Below are 22,707 nucleotides of genomic sequence, written 5' to 3'. Positions count from 1 at the left end.
TCCTTTGTGTCTTTGTTTGCAAGGAATTTTATTTAAGCAGCTCTAGCAGGATGCAAAATGAAACTTTATGCATATATGGGTACAGATACTCCTGCACCATCATTTTATACCTCCCCAATGCCCTAAAAGGGGAATAATAACCTCGTTTTAAACTGCTTTAACTCCAGTCTATTAACGTGCAGCGTAACTGTTGGAAAAGCATTGCTATTAAATACCGTGCAAAAATGCATTGGTGCTTCATTACGTTGTTATGCTAAGCACGTGCAATAGGTCCGGTGCAGATGCACCAGTGTTGGACTCACGGGAGAATACAGCAGATTAAGGTTGGTGTCAAGTCAAAAAGCGTTTTTGAAAGTGCCTGGGCTGCCAACGACCAAACGGGACAGTCACACATCACATACAGAGAACTGTGGCCGCTCACGAGTTGGTTAAAACTAAAAGGTCTCCATGGTGAACACAACACTGTGTTTTGGTAAGCGCAACACTTGTCTTTTTTTTTTCTTTTCTTTTCTTTTTGTTTTTAAATCATAGCTATTTTGCAATCACAAACTGACTACTACAAGGATGCAATTTAAGAGTAAAATTCAATGCATTTTAAAAAAATAGCGCTTTTCAGAGTTGAATCTATGTAGAAGCACATGAAATGAATGACAGTGAAAGTAATTTAACTTCCAAAGATGCTATCAAACTTTAGATGTGACAAAAAAAAAGAAAAAAAGGGGGATTCTACTTAAAATAAAATAGCAGCTTCAAGTCTAACCAACAAACTCCAGAAGACCTTTAGAGAATCTTGCTCTTCTTCGCAGGGTGGCTGCCGTGTATTTGTGTATTTTCAAGATTTATTGAGGCAACATATTTCTGCAGTTAGTGTAGAGCACTCTTCTTTTCACAGATGTTGACTGAAAGCAACACTGATAGAGGCAGGCGTCCTATTCTCTTCATTTTATCTCTATGTTACTGACCATGTAGTGCTGAAAGAGACCCAGGTGCATTCTGGGCATCACACGGATGACTTCTAACAGCAGTTTTATTCCCATTTCCTGTCCGTTTCACATCTATGTTGGTGGATTCGGAGGGTTTTGACATGTCACATCAGTCCATTCCTTTCCATCCCATCACAATAATCGTAGGAAGTGCTATCATGGATTGATGGGTAAGAAGTTGTAATTTGGCCAGTGAATCGGTGAGTTGTAGTGCTACTCTTTGCCGGCAAGTGATGCGTTCATAAAATCAGATCCTGCAGGTCTCGAGACGATGGAGCTGCAGCGAAAGAGCGTCCAGTTGAAAGATCAGTTATTGGAGCGAGATGTTGACAGGAACCGGTCAGTGCACGTTTGTTCTGCCAACGTGAAGATCATGAACAAGATATATGTGCAAAATTTTCGGCAACAAATTGAATAACTGATCTGCACAATAATGTCAACTACCTGTGCTTCCTGCTGATTAAGTTAAAAAAAAAAAATTCAGTCAAAGTTTTGACACATGATCCGCTTCATTTGGAATATTTCTTTAGGCTCGACAAAAAGGAAAAGCAGCATGAGACCCCCCCAAACCAAACGTGTTGGTGAGATGTGTCCTATTTGATGTGGAGCTACATCACAACGTCCTTCACTCCATCCACTGCTGTTAGTGAAGCCGCACGACTTTGTAAAACAGCACGATCACGTTTTTGTCTGCATAAATAAAGACAATCCCAAAAAATGAACAAACCTTGCCTTAAACTACTCTGCAACTCACCGATTGCACTAAATCAAAGACTGCAACTGATGAAGTCTTTTACATTTTTCCTTTCCTGTCTCTTTTGCTTTGCCTTGTTTTGTGGTTTTTTTTTTAGTTTTTTTTTGCTCATTTTTCTTTGTTTAGTTTTTTTGTTTTGTTTTTGCTTTATGAAAATGTGATTTGTTTTTTAAATGGTTGATCTCTATGTTTGCTGGTGGGGGTGGGGGCTAGGTTGGTTTAAGGACGTGGCGGGGCCAGAGGGATCACACAGCCAGGTCGCTCGGCCTGGCCCTGATGCTGCTGCTCTTACTGGCCCGGCTGAGCCTGCGAGGGTCCGTGCCGACCATCGCTGGGGGCTCGTGCATCTCCACCGTGGTGGTGGTGAAGTTGCCCTCCTCCGGCGGCCCCCTCCCCGCGCCCCACCGGTCTCCGTCGGAGGCCGTGCCGGGGCTGCTGCCCCTGGAGGGGTCATTGTTAGCGGCCGAGTCGCTGCCGCCGCTGCTGCTGCTGCTGCTGCTGCTGCTGCTGTTGTTGCTGGTGGGAGGGATCAGGGCAGCATTAACCGGCTGCTGATTGTTCTCGTTGCTGGCGGAGGAGGAGGCGGATGGGGAAGGGGAGGTGGCCTTCATCTCCCGAGTCTGCTGCTCAGTGGCCAGGTTGGCCCAGTTCTGCTGCGTGGCCAGCCTGTGGTTGTTGCTGCTGATGTAGTAGTGAGAGGAGGGGGAGGAGCGGTGCAGGTAGTCCTCCTGGTGGAGATCATCCATCTTGAACTCTGCCGCCGCCGCCGCCGCCGCTGCCGGCCCCACGGGCGGCAGGAAGGCCCCGCTGCCCGCCGTCACATCCGTGTAGTTTGGAGGGTAGCTGAGGCTGGATGGGGCAGTTCTGGAGGCCGAGGCCAAACACTCAGGCTCTGCAATGTCGACACGGCGCAGCGACTCACGATCAGGGGCCGACTCATTCTTCATGCCCTGTTTCACTTTCTTCCATCCAAGGTGATAGATCTCTAACAAATTCAGCAAAAGAGACACGCAAGCCACCACAAGCATAAATATGATAAAAATAGTCTTTTCAGTGGGCCTCGAAATGAAGCAGTCAACAGTGTTGGGGCAGGGCCAACGTGCACACTTGTACAGGGGCCTCAGCCGGAACCCATAAAGAAAATACTGGCCCAAAATGAAACCCACCTCAAACAGGGTCTTGAAAATAATGTTGAACACATAGGTGCGCAGCAATGCACCTCTGATACGGATTTTGCCATGTTCGTCCCTGATTGGAGGCTTCTCCTTCTTCCCACCTCCCCCGACTTCGCCACCGTTTCTATAAAGGAGTTCTTTCTCCTCTTGTAACCTGTTTGCTTTCCGCACCTCTTCTTCCTTTTCCTTCCGCTTCTCCTCCATGCGGACGATGTGGAGCACATGGCCCAGGTAGATGAGGGTGGGCGTGGACACGAAGATGATCTGCAGCACCCAGAAGCGGATGTGCGAGATGGGGAAGGCCTCGTCATAGCAGACGTTCTCGCAACCGGGCTGCTGCGTGTTGCAGGTGAAGTCGGACTGCTCGTCGCCCCAGACCTCTTCGGCCGCGGCCCCCAGCACCAGGATCCTGAAGATGAAGAGGACAGTCAGCCAGACTTTGCCGATGACCGTTGAGTGCTCCTGAGCGTTCTCCAGCAGCCGCCCCAGAAAGCTCCAGTCGCCCATGCTTCAAGATTTCTAGCCTATGGAGAAAGTACAGGCTGGGGGTGCAAGAGAGAAAGTGCAGAGCAAAACAAAGAAGAAGAAGAGGAGAAACAGAGAAAGTGTGTGAAAGGGCGTCAAAGAATACTGAAATATGAATACGCTGAACAACTGAAGCATTCACCAGTGCAAAAGCATGTGAGGCCTCACCCCGAGCTGTACTACCGATACAAACTTCCACAGCAGTCTGACACGTTCATCTTTTTTATTAAATACTTAGCAGAGCACAGTTTGTATAGAAATCTGCCACCCAGGCGTGGAACTTCAAGTCAAACCACAACTTTTGGTTGAATTTTTTTTTCTTTTTAAACCCGCTCATGTACTATAGAGGCCAGGTGTGGGATTGAACCCTGGACCAGCCCCCTCTCTGTGTCTGTGTCAGCCTGTCTCACCTGCTCGCTCCCCTGCCCAGCAGGCATGTGCTGAGATCGACATTATTACGTTGGAAAACAGCATTTAGCAGCGCCGGGGCTCCGGCGTGGCATATGCACGCACACATACACACACAAAAATACTGACCACATGCATAAACGCAACCTTCCCATCCCTCCACTGAAACCCTCTCAGCTCTAATACACAGGAATGGAGTCCAAAAAACACTTACTGTAATTACAAGTTTGAATACCAAGTTTATAAAGACTCTGGGAGTCAATTTTGGTTTAAACAGAAACATTCGTTCATTGGTATTTGATATTTTGATTATTTTTGTAACAGAGAACAATAAAGCAGTGATTGCAATTTCTCAGGGTTCTTTTAAGATATAATCCCAAATGCACCTCAAAACTAATCAATTAAAGTAAGAAATTAGCAGATTCTAGAAAATCTGAAAACAAATGTTTTTTATTTTTTGCTTGCTAAATGATTAACAGTATATATATCTTTAATGACTAATAATACATCTACATTTTTATGTCAATAAACAGTAAATAAATGCAATTTGGACAATGCATTGGTTTTGAAGTTGTACAATATTAGGCAGACAACAGTCATTCAACAAAAAATATGCCAAAAGAGGGAAAACTTACTAAAATATTCTTGTTTTAAAGGTAATAAATCCATCGACTAGGGTTCACAATATGTATGACACCTGGAAGAGAAAAGAATCGGTCAAAGAAAAGTTCAAGTTTGCACAACTTTTGATCAAAATGTGAATGTATCTGATAATAACATGAACAATATGACTTTCTGAAGACTCTACCAGCTCTAGGAAACATGGGAAGAGCTCCTTCCCTGCAGGGATGCTGCAGCAGAGACACCCAGAGAGACAGACAGTTTGCCATTTCACTTTTCCAGTGACTTGCTGGAGCCAAATCTGGTGGCCTGCCGTACAGACCTCTCTGAATTTCACTGGCATTTGTTGCTTTTTCTCTCTTTTTTTGAGTGGGGTGGTGATGAACAGACAGTAAGGTTCAAACACAAAGCCATACGTGCCAGACTCACAATACCGAGTGTGCCAGAGTCCCCAGACTCCTCTCTGCGCCACCAGCTTTGTCGTTTGTTTGTAACACTGCCTGGTTCAGAAAAAATACCTGATAACCAGCCGCACTTTGTTTTTCTTTATTCCCACTTAGCTGCAACACAATATAGGACATCACCAGAGTGTTTTTCTCCGTCATACCTTTAAAGTAGAGATGTCATACTTAAACATGGAAAGCAAATCCATCTGCCACCAGTGGTGCCATGGTTGGAGCGCCTGGACGCGTGTAGACCTCCGCGCTGCGCTCCTCCTCTGTTCCCTGATCACAGCTTCCGACTTTCTCTGCTCAACAAACACTTTCTTTTGTTTCTTTCTTTCTTTCTTTCTTTCTCTCTTTCTTTCAATGCTGCCACCTAAGCACTTGCATGCGCAATTTGCGCGAACTTCTCCCGCCTGCTTGTCCCCCCGTGGCCCGTCAAGTTTGCGCAGGGAGAAAGTTTTCCTGTTGCTTGTTAAGTTTTTTTTGGCAGCGGCTCAGAGTCGGAGATGGGGCTCGGGTGAACGGAGCTGCCTCCCGTTTCCAGCCATGTCTGCTCTGTCACATTGTGTGACCATGCATGAGTGAATCCACAGAGTCATCAGCCTGTCCGGAGTCACACCACGCCCCTGCCAACGTCCCCAAAAACGGCTCCCGAAACGGTGCGTAAAAGTTGCCAAAGTTGCTCAGAAACTCAGCTTCCCCTTCGCTTTAAAACATTTCCAATAGTTTTACAACAGACGTTCAGCATAATTAAATTATCATTATACCACAGTAAACTAACACTTGACCTTATGCTCCCTATTAAAGAAAAACTATTAACCCAATTACCTCCTAGTTTGCTAAAACTTGTGACCAGAAACTAGTAAGCTTAAAGGAAAAAGAAAAGGTAGGGCATTGTCCCTAAAATGTGAAAGAAACCATCATCACAGGTCAAATACAGTCTGTATCTGCCCCTTATTATGTAAAAAGAAGAAAAACAGACACTGTACACGAAAGATGAGTCACAGTTTTATTTGTACTGATTTGCGAAAACAAACCTTAAAGAGATCAGCTGCAGGATCAAAGAGCAAGTGAAATAAAAACTTTAGTACAAAACATGAAAAACACTCCATTTGTTGCTTAGAGAGAGTTTTGGTCATCAAAATGCAGTTTACTGTTAAAAGCAGACTGTTAGATTGGTGAAGAAATCAGGAAAACTAAACATGTTGAGGCTGGAGTCATCAGCATCCATGACAGGAGGCTGCCACGAGGTTAAAGGTCACTGTAGAGCGACTGTACAAAACCTTTGCTCTCTAAATCCTACCGAGACCTGCGGAGTCCAACGACCTGTGACACTTGTAACATTTTTTTAGCATCTTTGGTCAAAACTTTCCTCTCATGCTGGGAGCTTACAGCAGTTAGGCAACTAAAACATAGGCTGAGACTCTTTAGCTCCTCTTTTTATAAGCTGGAATGTAAACATTTGATTGATGCCTCATAAACCACTTAGCGGTTGTTTTCCAGTCATTACAAGTCCGTGTTCACACACTGTTTCTTTATTTTTAACGTACGTAAATGTAACTAATCCATATCTGCTATTCCTGGCTGGACGGAGGACAAAGAGTTGTCACGTTGGGACCGGCCACATTAAAGGGCCGAGCAGTGATTAGTGCGGCGGCTAAAATAAGGCACTTGCTGAAAGCTGATACAGCCAGCTGGGGTCAGTGCACGCCACCAGAACAACGGCAACGCCGTCGCTGCAGATCTGCACCCCAATGATGGTCCCAGGATGACTGAAGGAGAATCAGTCTGTGCGGCAAAGCTCACTGGAATTCAAGATTTCCTCAGGAAACACTTTGTGATGTTTAGTTTTTTTTTTTACTTTGAATAAACTCTCATCTCATCTTTGTTCAGCAAAGCAATCATAAAAAAAAAGAAAAAGAAAAAGTCACAAAGTATTTCCCAACTCATCTGTCTACATAACTTCAATCAAGCTGGACAAACTTAAGCAAACATTCGACACGTCAGCATTTGACAATGAACGTAACTGTTCGATAACTACTCTGCTAAACTGTTTTCACGGAAAATACTTCAAACATTTGGAGTGTGATCTGCTCTTTATACGTTTCTAGACGATTAAAAACATCTTGTAGCTACAGTAAATATTTGCATGTGCAGAAATGTGAAAAAGATTCTTAGTGTTTTGTATTATGAAGCAAGTCTTTTGGACTTGATCTGACTGCATAAGGCATTTGATTAGTTGGACCACCGTGGTGCAGTGGATAACACTATTAGTTAGTCAGTTAGTTTTAAATTAAGTCTCAACACACAAAATGAAAAACTAGGAAAAAACACAAAACTCATCTGCTTTGATTTATTACAACAAAATATAAATTTAATGTGTATATAAACAAATGCCAACCTTTTGTGGACTAAATACTGCGCACGTTATTTCCCAACTTCACTTTTCATGTCTTCATTTGTTCCCTTCAAGTAAATAAATCTTCGAGACTGAGAGGAAGCAACTTCCTCCACGTTCCGGGGTTGATGTCCCCACTAGATGTCAGGGTTGGACCATTCTTCTCTGGATCTAACTCGGGGTTCAGTCTCACGTGGTACATGTGCCTCTCACCAAATTAAACTATCTAGTTCTAAAGTGAGGTGCCCCTTTTCTAAAATTTTGCAGTTTTTTTTGTTCTGATAAAATCCTAAAAATGTATCAACCCTTTTGCACAAATTCAGCTCTGGTACTTGAACTGGTTCTGCTCCGGTTTCTGGAATCACTAAGTGTTTGGCACAAGAACCATAATCAAGGGATCATCATCACAACACACCTCCGTCTAACCAGCAGAATATTTCACTGAGGTTCCACTTTTAGGAGAACCAACTTTAATTGGATTGTGGCTGATTTATTTTTGATTCAGCAGCTCTGATTGGTTTAAAGTCAGCGATCAAACTGGACAGAAATCACTTAGTGCTAGGCTAAAGTAATATTGCTTATTGGAAACCAACCATACAGAGAATATATGAAGGTGAACAACACAGGACTGCTCTAAGTGGTAATTAAGGCTGTTAGACGGAGGAACCAGTCCTAGTCGACACCCCTCAGGGCACACGTGCACTAATTCAAACTATGTCTCCAGACTAATTATCTTTGTGTAAGTTCTCACTAACTCAGACTCTGTGCCAACATCTCTTGAGATGACTCTCAAACTGAACGCCTCAGCATCAAACTGTGGACACAAACTGTGTGACTGGATTTACAGTTTGCCCCCCCCCCTCCTCTGTTTGGGTCTTTAGCACATGGTCTTGTTGATGGATGAATCTGTGGAGGGCGAGAGGAGCATCTCGTTCTTCTTGTTTTCCCGGGCCCCACTCTCGTTGAAGGGGCGTTTCCTCTGGTTTGACCTGTTTGTGCACCTGATGACGGCCTTGGCGATGAGGTAACACAGCTCAGCCACGTTCAGCACCATGCAGGTGGCCGACGACGCCACCATGAAAATAGTGAAGACCGTCTTCTCCGTGGGCCTGGAGATGAAGCAGTCCACCTTGTTGGGGCAAGGCCACTGCTCGCACTTGACCAGCCGGGGCATCTGGAAGCCGTCGTAGACGAAGTAGAGCGCGTACATGAAGCCGCCCTCGAAGATGAGCCGGAAGAACAGGCTGCAGGTGTAGGTCCACCACAGCGGACCCGTGATGGGCAGACGCCTCCTCTTCAGCGTCTCCAGGTCGGTGTCTGCCATCCTTTCGGTGCCATTGGAGGCCAGTATCGTCCTCTTATCCCCACGTTTTCTGTAGGCCACGTGCATGGCGACCAGCAGAGCTGGCGTGGAGACGAAGATGAGCTGCAGGCACCACAGGCGGATGTGAGAAACGGGGAAGAAGTGGTCGTAGCAGACATTTTTGCAGCCAGGCTGCTGCGTGTTGCACGTGAAGTCCGACTGCTCGTCCCCCCAGACGCTCTCCGCTGCCAGGACCAGGATGGTGATGCGGAAGATGAAGAGGACGGACAGCCAGATCTTCCCAAGACTGGTGGAGTGTTTGTTGACGCCCCCCAGCTGCGCGTAGAGCGCCCCCCAGCTCATGCTGGCGAAGAGGTCACAGGAGGCTCGGACGACCTGGAGGATTCACAAAATAGTTAGTTTAGTTACACCTCGCGTTCACTCCCCACTTTGCACTACGAGCCTTGAGATGGACTTCAAATCAATTTAAGAGGAGGGAGGAAAATAAACTCAACAGAGGAGCAGTTCCAAGATGGATTTTTACTACAGAGATGAGTGTTGTGCTTAATGTGCTTTTGGACATCATCTATGTTATTGCTGTACCATTAAATACAAATGTAAAGTTATTTTGCTCCATTTTGCAATATATTGTTTTAAAATGACTCGCCAAAAATTCAATTTTAAGCAAGATAATTCATTTGAAAATAGTTCATCTTTGATAAAATTCAAAATCCTATAACTTTTTTCCACCATCAATGTTTCATTAATGTTTATACTGTATAAATGAGCAGAATCATCTTGAAACAAAAATCTTTCTGAAATATTTTGTTTATGGTCTATTACTTTTGAAAAAATTCATTGATTAAATATTCAAATTATTTTTTATATATATATATATATATATATATATATATATATATATATATATATAAAATGAAGGAAAAGGGAAAAAGGCAAATAGGATTAAATCCGAATTCACAAAACTTACCTCCCCCTTAGTAGCCTATATCCTAAACAAGTAAAACTTGATTAGTGTCCATCAAGAAGGACCAACAGTGTCTCCGCTGGGTCTGTTTGCGTCGTAGCAGGAGTTTTGTAAGTTTTTGAACTGTGAGATGAAAAAGACCGTCTGGTTTGTGAGCAGCAGCGTGTCTGAGACTGAGACGCACCTGAGGAGCCGCGGCTTTTCCTTCATCCTCCTGCAGCCAAGGGGGCGGGGTAAATCTGGGGGCGTGGCTACGTTCAGGGGCGGGGCCAGGGGACACTACTGACTGAAACTAGGGAGTTTTACAAATTTATAAATGGAAGATGCCCAGTTTTTGTAGCCTGAATGAAAAAACCAAAATAAAACAAGAAAAAAAATGTTTCGACATCAGCTTTGAATTATGTTGGAATTAAAAACAAAAACCACAGGAAAATCTCTGCTCAGAACTTCAAGTGACTTTGGGAAATCCTAAATATCTACTACAGACACTGTCAAGTTTACCATCAAACAAATTCTTCCTTGTAATAAGTTTAAATCCACATTGAACCTTAATGAAACCTTACATAATATAATAATATAATATAAAATACAACATAATATAAAATATAACATAATATAAAATAATAATAATAATAATAATAATAATAATAATAATACATGGTTTTTCAGGATTGAAACTGATAACTATCTACCTGAGCACTTATTTACTTATTTATCATCAGTATGATTTAATAGTGTTAACATGTGAGATAAATGAACTTTAAAATAATTAGTTTTATATTTTCCCATTAAGTCATGAAATAAAGCCCAGAAAGAAAAAAATAATCATTATATGTATTTGGAGCTTAAGACTTTCTAAGGTACAATAATCTTTATCAATTTCAAAATCCATAACATGAGAGGTGAAGGGGGGTGACTTGGCTCTCATTTATGTTTACAACTCACTTATGTAGTATAATATATCTAAAGTACATTTGCCGTATGTGCACACTATCTACACATTTTCATTAATGGACACATTTTTCTTCTTCTTGTACATCCTGACTACATGGCCTATAAAGTGGGTGGTAATTCTTTGATTCTTTGACTCATCAAACAACGCAGACACTGGGATCACATGACGGTCACTCATCTCAGACATCTCCATGACATGAAATCTTCCACACAAGCTGCAACGAGCCCGATCTGCGACTAGAAGTGGTTGCTTGGTTTCTTCCTCGTTTCCTGCCCCGGGACCATCTCATGCAAAACACATCATCAAGCCTCAGAATGGCTAGTGAATCTTCAGGGTTTCACTTCCTTTTAAGATTAATATAATATAAACGGGTTTTATAAGATGGACAAGGGAAAGCAATGAACAATCTAATTGATTTTATTATTCAAAACATCATTTCACATTTTTCATTGATTATGTTTACATCAGAAGTGATGTACAGCACAGTTAACAGTGATTGTTTTCCCCAAACTAATAAACATATAAGCTGGAAAAAACAAAAACATAATGTGATTCTTTCTGTGTAGCAATCAACCATTATAACAAAATAATTGTCTTTAAAGGACACACTGAGAGGACGGATGTTAAAATCTGTTAAGAAAATGATAATTTCTAATGTTTAAACTCTTTTTAAAGCTTAAATCCTATCTCTCCCAAATTATGGCCAGAATTTAAAAAGATTTTCCCCCTGGTAGAACAGTTAAGAAAGCAACTTATCAATCACTTAATATTGAAAGTTCAAAGATGTCTGTTCTCAGTCAGAAGGGTTTCCATGGTGGCCGTCATGGTGACCTCAGTGGTCATCCTTGAGTTTGGCCAGACGCATGAGGAGCTGGTCCCGTCTCTCCTTCCTGGCCGACAGATGCTGCTGGTCAGCGGGAATCAGCTCACACATCTCCTGCAAACACACAAGAGCAAACACATGATCGCTTCTGGTGATCTGACGCAACAACCGGTGGTCATGTCGGAGTTTCTATGCAAAATGGATAACAACACGGCGGATATTACTCCAACATCCATGAGGAGAACGGCCTGAGCCGACGTCCCTCTCCCCAAACACCTCCTTTTACACCATCCAGGGAGACACTGAGGTGTTCCCATGCTGAGAGATTTATCTATGGACTTGGAAACACTGTGGGAACCTCAGTTCAAACCTCATGTCCAACACAATCAGATGCCACATGGACTGGCTACTTTAGTTGTGGAGGAGCAGTGACTAGTTCTTTTAATCCCTCCTGAATGACTGAGCTCCTCACCCCATCTCTAAGTGTGAAACCTCTTGAAGAAAGCTAATTTTTGTAGCTTATATTGACTTTTTTTTAACACCACAACAGCTTATGATCAGATGCAAGGCCTGGGATCTAGATCTGTCTCTAAATTGACAGCATCTGTATCATTGTGCTTCCCAGTCCACTTGTCAGGTTCCTGCTGGGATCGACCCCCGGCTTGAAACAAGACCCTGAGATACTTGAACTGGAGACAGCAACCCATCCAAACTGGAAGAGGCAATCCTGTCTGACTGAGGACCATGGCCTTGGATGTGGAAGTGCTGATGGTCAACCTGGCTGCAAACCAGATTCTCTGCTCATGTTTGAAAAACATTTCAGAAAAACATAGAAAACTTGAACCCAACATGTGTGGTCTGTTACTTTGTTGGCTCAGACACATTGAGGTTGTAATTGTCCCACACTGTCATCATTATAACTGTTTTCCAGGATATTAAAAACTACTAAAAAACTACTAAAATTAATATCAATTAAACAAATTGTAAGCTGCTGTGGCTTAAAACACTTTTCTTTGCTGTGGTGCTGGATTGTTGGAGGAATCTGCTGCAACGAGTGTGAATCTAATGTCATTACATCTGCTGTGTGCTGTGAAAGAGAAAATAACGAAAAATAAGTTATTCATTAGTTTCTTATCTTTGAGACCAAACCGTCATGAAACGTCTCTGTCTCAGGATGAGCTGTGGATAAATTATGTCTATTCAAATAAGAGATAAGAAAACCTTTAAACAATGAGTTAACAGTCAATTTACAATTACATCACTGTCATTAGTTTGCAAAGCAGCTCAACACCTGTAAGATGAATGATATTAATGATTAATGATAGCATTGTCTAGCCACCCGTTACTTGTGTCATATAATCATTTTCCTTCAATACTTACTATTGTTATTTTTTATGTAACTCTCTTAAGGAATTAATGAAGTATAACTGAACTGAACTTAATCGAATCCAATTGAAATATACATGTAAACATACTTGTTTTTTCCTTAAAAACATTTTCAATATACTTGAGGAAAATATCTGAGTGGTTAAGTATCCAACTCTCTGCAAATTTCCTTGGGAGTGAATAGGTTAGTGGCGCTTCTGAGCTTGTGATCCACGTGGAACTGAATTATGGATAAATGCCCATTTCCAGATAATAAAGACTAAAAACTAACAAGAGTCTGAATTAACGTGGTGAGATTTCTCTGCTTTGTGGTACAATGATCTTCATCCTCAATAAAATGCATATGTTTTATTGATTTTGTCTTAATAATTTTTCTTTTAGGTTGACTATTTTAGACCAGTCCAGGGACAGCAGATACAAAATAGCCTTTTTGGCTAATTCTGGCATATTTGACATTTGTTTAAATGTATTATTAATGTGCATTGTCCCTGATAACTAAACCTTTAAATAAATAAATATCCAATAAATCTGTATCTAAGTTTAATATGAATTTCCTCATAAATACAACTGATATATTAACATTCAAAGGTGATATTCAAGGAGATTATTCTCAGTGTAAACCAGATGTTTCTAACTGAGGCTAAAAGCATCAGAAAAACAGAAAACCGTCCTGTAAACTGCTTGAGCTTGAACTATTTATTGCTGCAGCTCAGGGTGTCCCTGCATGGCGACCTTCTGTGACTAACGTTTTAACGGTCTGTGAAAGCATGTGATTGCGTCACGCCTGCAGTGGTGTATGGCGCCAAGTGGAAAAATAAGTCTTCACTTTCAGCCGTGCAGAACTAAATACATCATCAACCATTTTCAAAGGGAAGTAATAACAAATCAGGGTAAAGTTATAATCAAGAATGATGCATTTGTTTGACCTTAATAATTAAAACTGTTAAAGTGTACACTAATAAGTCACTGGCTTTTCCATAAATAACCCTGGAGGTCTCAGTGTTGTACCACCTGGCTTCAGTGAAATTATCCCCAAAGCGGGATCTCTTACCTTAGTGATACTCTTGGCTTGTTCGCTGAAAAAGTCTGGTACAGGCCCAAAAGAATTCAGGACCCTTGTAATGCCCTCCCCGTATCGCTTCATATAATCTTCCAAACCTGTGGTAAAGAGGGGGGCATGTTAGTGAAGAAAAGCTGGGAATTAAAAGATTAAACGCCACAAATCTTACACATGCATCATAAAATATGGCTAACAAAATCAAATACTGGCAACCCGAGCAACTGAGCCCCTTAATACTGATCCATGCATGAACACAGGGTCATGAAGTCCGCTGCAGAATGCTGCATGGTTTAGAGACTGAGGCTGTCAAGCAGACCCTGGATATGCTGAAGTGATGACATCCTTTGGTTGGACTTGGAGTCTCCAGAATCCACCCAGACGAGCTGGAAGACGGTCCTGAGGGGAGAGAGGTCTGGACTTCTCTCCTCAGACTGTTGTCCCCATGACCCAATCTAGAAAATCACAAGTGGGTGGCTGGATGGCTGGACCAGAGGATACTACCTGTTGCAATTTTGCCCGATAAATCTGTGTCCTTTCTTACTTAGTACAAGAATTCAGCTGCTCAATAGTCCATGGTGGTTGTATAAGTCAGTACGTTTACATGCAGCAGTTCAATCGGGTTACTGATCGTATAAGACATCGTTCGGACTTCTAAACTGCATGTAAACACCTGAACCCGATCTAGTTTGGACCTATGTCGGACATTTAGTAATCGGGTTGGAGCACCTAGATAACCCATTTGCAATCGGGTTGTTAACGCCATGTATACGGGGACATCGGATATTGCAGTCTGCGCATGCTGGAGAATTTACTCTGGGGGGGTTCACTCTGGCCAGTTATCTGATCTCTGAACAGCATGTATACTCAGACAAGTGATCCGATCTTCTGCATGTCGTTATCTGATACGATCAGAAATCCGATCTCTTTGCTGCATGTAAACGTACTAAGTCTTTTTCATCATGGACCATCATTTTTCAATCAATAGATCTGGACTGCAGGCAGGTCCACTGCGTATAAAACCACGCTTTTGCAAGGTTGAAGTCCTGCACGCAGACTGTGAGCATCGTCTTTATGTCCATCTGAGAGGAGCTTGTGTGCATATAACTCATCCATGGCTTTCTCATTGACTATTAGAGTTTCAGCTTACATTTCTAGATGCAGCAGATCGTGTTGAGTCACCCGCGTGGTTAGAGTGGTTAGTGACATGTCGGCTTCTCATGTGGGGCCTTCTGAGGGCTTGAGGAACATGGCTTCAGCTTTGGTTTTCTGCCTTAACCTTTGAGATTTTTATTGCATCATTGTGCACTCTAGATGCTGAAAATTAGAGTTCTTTGCTATTTTGCCTTGATAAATATTTTTTGTTCAGCACAAACTGGTGCTGCTGGAGACAGGTCCTTTTACTCCCAATGCAGACACCCTCACCGCTGACCAGCCAATCTGCTGGTTGTATAATGTTCCAGAGAACTTATTATTTGGTTTGTTGTTGCCTTGATCATTACTTTTGATTTGGTGTGTTAATGGCATAAAATTCTAGATTTAATTTTTGTCAAATTTGATGAATACTATGCTGTTGATTACTGAGAGAACTAAAACATTTCCTTTATACGTGTGTTTGTTATATACAATGAATTGTGAGCTGACAGTCAGACTTATACTTGTTTTTTTTTTTTTTAAGAAAAAGTCCAAACCATTATGAAATTGGAGTTTGTACATCTTACACTTGTCATTATAACATTTGTTTTCCCTGTTGGTTAAAAGTTGGGTTTTCCGGACCCAGCATGTGTCTCTCTGTGCATCAATAGATCAACGTTATAACAGCAGCTTTACCCAGATTTGTCAACATAAAAGTAACGCTACAGACTTTAATTGAGGTTTAGAAAAACAAAAAATAAAATCTATAGCACTTATATAATGTATAAGGCACATGCCAAAGGTTTACACAAATATTAAAGACCACTAGCAGATTAAGTCTCCATCGAACATGTTGACTCTGTGATGAACCATTACAACATTATGTTTATTAAGTAAGTAAGTAGTTTATTTCTATAGCACCTTTCACAGAGAGTGGGGTGTCACAAGGTGCTTCACAAAAAAAAAAACAATACAATAAATGTAAAATACCATAAAAAGGAGAATTAATTAAAGTGTGTGATTTGTGCAATACAGGAAAATGAGAATTCCTCCTTGCTGAGAGCTCAGTGTTAAATCCCTCATAAATAACTCTCAGGTTCACCTTCATAGGCTGTTTTTTGTTGTTTTTTTTTTTGCTTCACTTATGGAAAGATTCATTAGAGCCATTCCTTGATTTATTAATCTTTGATGACCAATTTGTGATGTAAACTGTGCATAATCTGGCTACTCATTGATTTAGGTGCTGCTCTAAAAAACTGTTAAAAGTTAATACATGGGGTTTTGCCTTTCCTCCAACAGTGGTTTGGTTTTATCCACTCAGCTGAAGATAAATACTGTTGAAACAACTGATGGTCTTTACCTTATGGCAGTCCTGTAATAAAATGATCTTGAACAACTACGTCACTGGACATTGAAACACTTTTTTTCTCTCAAATTATTTGTTTTTTAAGCTCCAACCATGCAGAACATCAAAAATCTGATAATAATTCAATTATGGGCTTTGTGGGCTTCAATAAAAAGGTTTTATTTAGCACATTTATCACCTTATCTCAGCATCATTCAGAACCACAAAATAAAATACCGTACGTAATTGAGTCGGTAAAAACTTATAATAAAATAAAAAATAAAAATATCGATGAAGCAACACAGGCTTGACAACAATGACAATTATTTCACCAAAAGTTGTCATAAATGAGCCAGTGGTATTGTCTGGTGGCATTCCTGCAGTGATAAGCACAGCAGGTAAAAACTGAATGTTTGAAGAGTTACAAACCACTGAAAAAAACAAAAATGTGCCCAGACTGCACAACGCCGGTTCTAAAACTAAGACAGGTTGAATAGGCTTCACTCAGTTTACATTTCACACTAGTTTTAAAAGTTCAACAGCTCATGTCACAGCCAGAGTCTGAAAAAAGGATACAGTGAAAGCTTTTATTATTTTCATTTACTGGTACTTCTCTTTTTCAGCCAAATATGAATTCCAGAAATGTGTGGGAAAAAGCAAAACGGCACTTTCAGTCATCTCAACTTTGAATATCTGCATCAAACTTAGTAGGTTCCACTAAACATGACTGAGCAGCGTTGCCAGTACCGTTTACATTCAGCTGAAACTCCTCTGCACAGAACATGCGTCATTTCAACCCGTCTACTTTTTTGTTAGAAAATGTCATTGTTACTTTTTTTCCATGAACACCAAGTTTTGCAGTAGACTGTTTTTGGTCATGTTCTGAGCCTTGAAAGGTCACGGGGAAGGAGGACTGCAGGTGATTCACGTTGACACTGGTTACAATATCTTCTAATGGTCACTCAGTTTGCAAGAAAGTGTCAAAAGTGTCGCACTGGTTTAAGCTGTTAGTTGTACTTTTGTCTTATGCGTCATGTTTTCAGCAGTTGGAGATGTGGGTCAAACCGGAGGATTCTTTCAAAATGTTTTTGAGGTTATTTAACGTGGAGCCTCCATCAAGACTGCTGTGTTGTTGTTTTAGGTCAGGGGTCGGAAACCTGCGGCTCTAGAGCCGCATGCGGCTCTTTAGCGCCGCCCTGGTGGCTCCTTGGAGCTTTTTCAAAAATGTTAGACCTTTTTGCTTCTTCTTTTCTTCTTTTTTTCTTCTTTTTTTCCTTTTTTTTCTCTTTTTCTCTTCCCTTTTCCTTTCCCTTTTAATCTCGACATTTCGACTTTTTTCTCGACATTTTGACTTTTTTCTCAAGATTGTACTTCAACATTAGTCTTGACATTTCGACTTTTATCTCAACATTTCAACTTTTTTCTCAACATTTCTACTTTTATCTCAACATTTCGACTTTTTTCCTCGACATTTCGACTTTTATCTCGACATTTCAACTTTTATCTCAACATTTCGACTTTTTTCTCAACATTTCTACTTTTATCTCAACATTTCGACTTTTTTCCTCGACATTTCGACTTTTATCTCGACATTTCAACTTTTTTCTCAACATTTCGACTTTTTTCTCGAGATTGTACTTCAACATTAGTCTTGACATTTCGACTTTTTTCTTGACATTTCGACTTTTTTCTCAACATTTCGACTTTTTTCTCGACATTTCGACTTTTATCTCGACATTTAGACTTTTTTCTCAACATTTCGACTTTTTTCTCGAGATTGTACTTCAACATTAGTCTTGACATTTCAACTTTTTTCTCAACATTTCAACTTTTTTCTCAACATTTCAACTTTTTTCTCAACATTTCTACTTTTATCTCAACATTTCGACTTTTTTCTCGAGATTGTACTTCAACATTAGTCTTGACATTTCGACTTTTTTCTTGACATTTCGACTTTTTTCTCAACATTTCGACTTTTTTCTCGACATTTCGACTTTTATCTCGACATTTAGACTTTTTTCTGGAAGTGCATAATGAAAAAAAAAATCTTCCTCCTCTAAAATATTATTTTTATTTTTCTCCTGCTCTAATACTCTTCCATAGATTCGCGTAACAAAAAGAGTCATGTGGAAAGACATTAGCATGCTACATTTGCAGCTGAGGACCCAGTTCTAACTAATATAGAAACATGCAGCATGTGTTTTCTTCATTCTAAGGCTTATACAAGACTTTTCATTTTTTGTGGCTCCAGACATATTTGTTTTTGGTGTTTTTGCTCCAATACGGCTCTTTCAACATTTTGGGTTGCCGACCCCTGTTTTAGGTTGTTATTCTTTTAAAGGACAATGTCCTCCTGTGCAGGTAAATGGTTTTCAAAAGCATTCAACTAGAGCAGAAAAAGAGACAGAGAGCCTGAGTGCTCCAGTATCTGATTGGAAGGATCTAAAGACTTGAAGTCTGAACAGGGGTAGGACTTAATCTTTTGAGAACATGATCATACTACTGCTTCCTGAACAGGAAAAAGACGAGGAAGAAGAAAAAAAACAATAGCAAAGCTCCAGTACTGTAACTACAGGTAGAGTTGGCACCTAGTTTGAAGGCCGTGATGAGGGCTCTATGAGTTTTGGATTACTGGTGTGAGAGAGCCCATTCAGCCGGCGATCAAAAGCCTGCATTGTTCAGCAGGAGTGTACTCTGTGTGTGTGTACACAGTCTGGTTTACTCTCTGGGTTTCACACTCCCCTTTGATATTCTCCATCTCCCTGAGGTTTCACTCCCGCCGTGGCACACACACGGCAGCATTGCAGTGCGGCGCATTACACGCTCGCTCCAGTCAGACCGGAGAGACATGTCACCTTCAATATAACTTTTATTAGCCTCATTCAGATTTTAACAGTTGTGGTACGGGAGCGTTTTCCTGGGTGAGGCCATGGAAAACGCTCCCGTACCACAACTGTTAAAATGTGAATGACACGGTGTTCCTGTGGTACAGGAACCTCACTACAGGGGAATAACACACCTCAGCTTTCCAGGTCAAGTCTAGCACGGGGTATCGGAGGAGAGAGTTCAATTGATATTCAAAACTGGGATTCAGGAGGAACAATGTGGGTTCCTCCACCATGGAGCCAGCTCTATAGCCTCGCTGGGGTCCTGGAGAGGGCATGAGAGTTGGCCCAACTGGTTCACAAGTGCTTTGTGGACTATAAAATGGCTGTCAGGGTATCCTTCGGGGGTTGTGGTAGTATGGGGTATCGGGTCCCTTGTTACTGGCTATTCAGTCCCTGTACAAATGGAGATAAAGTTTGAGTCACACTGCTGAACTAGGGCTGTGCGATTAATCGATTTTAAATCTAAATCGGATTTATTAATCAAGACGATGTTAAAAAAAGGAAAATTGGAAAATGGATTTTCCTTTTTTGCAGCTGGCTGCATTACAGACAGAGCTCGTCTAGTCGTCTTTGTTTGGTCAAGAAAATTGTAAATGTTGTCACTTTACTAAACTCAAGGAGGATTTACAGTATCTTTCAATTGCACTTCATTCCCAATAGGGAAATTTGTTTGCTATTTTTCTTTAAAAATAAAGATAAAATATTTGAAACAATTTATTCCATTGTCTTTTGTAGTTTTACCAAAAAAATCGAAATCGAAAATTGGGTTTTCAGAGAAAAAAAAAAATCTGGATTTTATTTTTGTCCAAAATTGCCCAGCCCTATGCTGGACGTAAATCAGATTCATCATTTCTAGTGAGAGTTGGACCCTGACACTATAATCTCCAGGCTTAGCCAAGGAGCAGAGACGGGGTCTGATTTGGTGACCTCAGGATCGCATCGCTGCGTTTTGCAGATGACGTGATCCTGTTGGCTTCATCGGGTCGTGATCTCCACCTCTTGGTGAAGCAGTTCCCAGCTGAGTGTGAAGCAGCAAGGAGGAGGATCGGTGGTCCTCAGCCTGGAAGTGCTGGAATGCTCTCTGGTGGTCTGGTGGTCTGGGACCAGGTACTTCCTCGGGTGCAGGAGTTAGAGTACGGTAAGGTCTGGTTCACGACTGAGGGATGGACGGAGATCAAGAACAACAACAGGCAGATCAGACTCTTTGCCAGCCTGTGGTGGAGAAGAGAGAGTTGAACCAGGAAGCAAGGCTCTCTGTTTACTGAAGGATTTACGGTCCAGGCCTCATATGTGGTCATCAGCAATGAGTTTCCTCCGTAGAAGGGCTGGACTCTCCCTTAGAGATAGGGTGAGAAGTTCAGTCATCTGTATTGTTGAAGTGCCGTGACGTGACACTTGTCACGGTTTGGTGCTATATAAATAAAGCTGAATTGAATTGAACCTGGGAGGGACTTGGAGTAGAGGAGCCAGTTGAGATGGCTCTGGCTCATCTTGCTAGGATTCCTTCTGGGGAGCTCCACAGGGACTTGGGCGGGTCCAGCCCCGCAGCGGCTCCAGAGCAGACCCAGGACACGCCGGAGAAATGATTCTCTTGCCTGTCTAGAGAAGACTTCAGTGTTCCACCAGGGGAGAGGAGGAAGTGGCCCAGGGAAGGGAGGTCTGGGCGTCTGTGCTCAAACTGCTGCCCCCAAGACCCAAGTCTGGATAACCGAAAGTTCATGGGTGGATGGGAAGGTTTTACAAATCAAGCAGTGCAGCTTGAACCGGACATACGTAACTAAATTAAGTGCTCCATTAAGTGCTCACAATCCTCCTTCACTGAATCTAATACTTTAAGTTTGATGGGATCCAATTCAAACTGAAGTGTGTACCTCCTACCCCTTCATGAAACTGATTCCAGATTCCAGAAGCAACACTTGGGGGCGCCTGTTTAATTATTTCTGGCCAGCCGCTGTGATGTGTTCATATGGCCGTGGACACGGTCAGAACACCAAAAAACAGGGAATGGCAAAAAAATTGTACATCTTAAATGTTGTGTCTGACATGGCTGATATTGTTGCTGTGGAAAGGACGCACAGGCGTTCACAACAGGGAGGAAGGAGTGTGTGTATGAAAGAAAATCTTGTTTGGAAACCCAGTAGAAAATAGTGTGTACAGTGTGTATACACCATAATTTGTGTGGCTAAGATGTACAGTACGCCACTTTTTAAACTATAGCAAAAGGTAGTTGTTCAAGCAAAACAATGAATGAAGTCTTATGGGATTATTGAGGGAATTTATTTATCACAGTCGACTCAACGACTTTGAGTCTTTTATCCAAAGAGCAGATGTTGGATATTATAACCTGAACATGTAGTTTCGTTCATTCTTAAACGTCCTTCGGTTTAACAAAAGCAGTTTGCAACTCACTGCTCAATCAATTCAATTCAATTCAATTTTATTCATATAGCGTCTAATACAACAAAAGTTGTTCTAGGCGCTTTCCAGAGACCCAGAACATGAACCCCGATCAATTATTACATAAACAATGGCAGGTAAAAACTCCCATAGTGGGAGAAAAACCTTAAGCCAAATAAAGGCAAGAAAAACTCCCCTTTAGGAGGGAAGAAACCTTGAGCAGGACCTGGATCATAAGGGGGGACCCTCCTGCCGGAGGCCAAATCACAGAGTCGTGAGCGTTAACGAGACATATTAATATTGAGAGTAACTTAAAGGAGCATGAGGCTCCTTTTAAGAAATGAGACTCTCTAGCGCCACCCTTCGCCACGACGGCCGTCGGGGGTACTGCAGCCAACAGTGAAGCCGGCACGGGAGAACGGGGAGAACGCACATGCAGCGTCATGTGACGTCACATCCGCAGGACAGCGCGGGAAATTCCGGCCCGGAATTGCAGCACATTTTGCAGCACACAACCTGTTCAAGGCAAAGGAGAGATACACTAGAGGAATCATTGTTTTTGGTTTGGAACGCTTCATCTGACATTATTACTAGAAAACTTAAAACGTATACAAATTTTTTCTTAAATCCTGCCTCAATCCTGCCTCATGCTCCTTTAATCTTTGCAGGTAACATCAGTGTTTTCATCTACAGCCTCAGTGCAGCTACACACATCTGTGCGTCAGCCGCTGCATCATTACGTCCTATCTTATGTCTTGTCTTGTTGTTGATTTACTGCATACATTTTAAGCATTGATAAAGGAACAGATAAGTTTAAAAGTGCACGGTTCTGATTCTTCCTGACACTTTGAGCTGATTCTGAGGTGAGGATGGTTTCAGTTCTCACCTCTAGTCGTGACGTGATACTGATCTGTGCTGCCCCCGGTGGACTGTTTTGATCACTACAGAAATAAGCTGGTTGTGCCCGTGTTTGAAACATGGTCACCGTTAGGATATCACCTGTAGAACTGGAAACTCCCATCGGTGTCATCGATGATTTACAGCCTCACACTTATTTGCTCAGGTTAGTAAATCCAAACCTTAGTGTCTCACGCATGTTTCATCCATCATATGTTTCTTTCAGG

General features: G+C 41.8%; 3 protein-coding genes across 4 annotated transcripts in view; all 3 read right to left on the bottom strand.

Moving 5' to 3' along the window:
* Window positions 1–1,811: 1,811 nt before the first annotated feature.
* gja3 (gap junction protein, alpha 3) lies at window positions 1,812–5,480 on the bottom strand. Of its 2 annotated transcripts, XM_061723083.1 has the most exons (3): window positions 5,074–5,480; window positions 4,481–4,542; window positions 1,812–3,454 (listed from the first exon to the last, which is right to left on the bottom strand). In XM_061723083.1, the coding sequence occupies exon 3, from the start codon at window positions 3,417–3,419 to the stop codon at window positions 1,983–1,985; it is 1,437 nt and encodes a 478-aa protein (XP_061579067.1). In that variant the 5' UTR covers window positions 3,420–3,454; window positions 4,481–4,542; window positions 5,074–5,480; the 3' UTR covers window positions 1,812–1,982. The 2 variants fall into 2 exon arrangements, with proteins under 2 accessions (XP_061579067.1, XP_061579068.1); XM_061723084.1 differs by lacking the exons at window positions 4,481–4,542; window positions 5,074–5,480 and adding an exon at window positions 3,606–4,253.
* A 439-nt stretch (window positions 5,481–5,919) lies between these two features.
* Window positions 5,920–9,758, bottom strand: gjb8 (gap junction protein beta 8). The gene is made up of 2 exons (XM_061723082.1): window positions 9,602–9,758; window positions 5,920–9,009 (listed from the first exon to the last, which is right to left on the bottom strand). The coding sequence occupies exon 2, from the start codon at window positions 8,974–8,976 to the stop codon at window positions 8,188–8,190; it is 789 nt and encodes a 262-aa protein (XP_061579066.1). The 5' UTR covers window positions 8,977–9,009; window positions 9,602–9,758; the 3' UTR covers window positions 5,920–8,187.
* Window positions 9,759–10,954: 1,196 nt separating this feature from the next.
* cryl1 (crystallin, lambda 1) overlaps window positions 10,955–22,707 on the bottom strand; it is a 34,319-nt gene continuing 22,566 nt past the window's right edge. Inside the window, exons 8-9 of the mRNA XM_061724349.1 lie at window positions 13,814–13,920; window positions 10,955–11,490 (exon numbers count right to left, since the gene is read on the bottom strand). Of these exons, the coding sequence (XP_061580333.1) occupies window positions 11,386–11,490; window positions 13,814–13,920 (212 nt within the window). The 3' untranslated portion in view covers window positions 10,955–11,385. The remainder of the gene's footprint in view (window positions 11,491–13,813; window positions 13,921–22,707) is intronic.

This window comes from Cololabis saira, chromosome 6, assembly GCF_033807715.1.
Source record: "Cololabis saira isolate AMF1-May2022 chromosome 6, fColSai1.1, whole genome shotgun sequence".
Taxonomy (NCBI): Eukaryota; Metazoa; Chordata; class Actinopteri; order Beloniformes; family Belonidae; genus Cololabis; species Cololabis saira.
The sequence above is the reverse complement of the archived record's forward strand: the minus strand, read 5'-3'. Positions and strand labels throughout refer to the sequence as shown.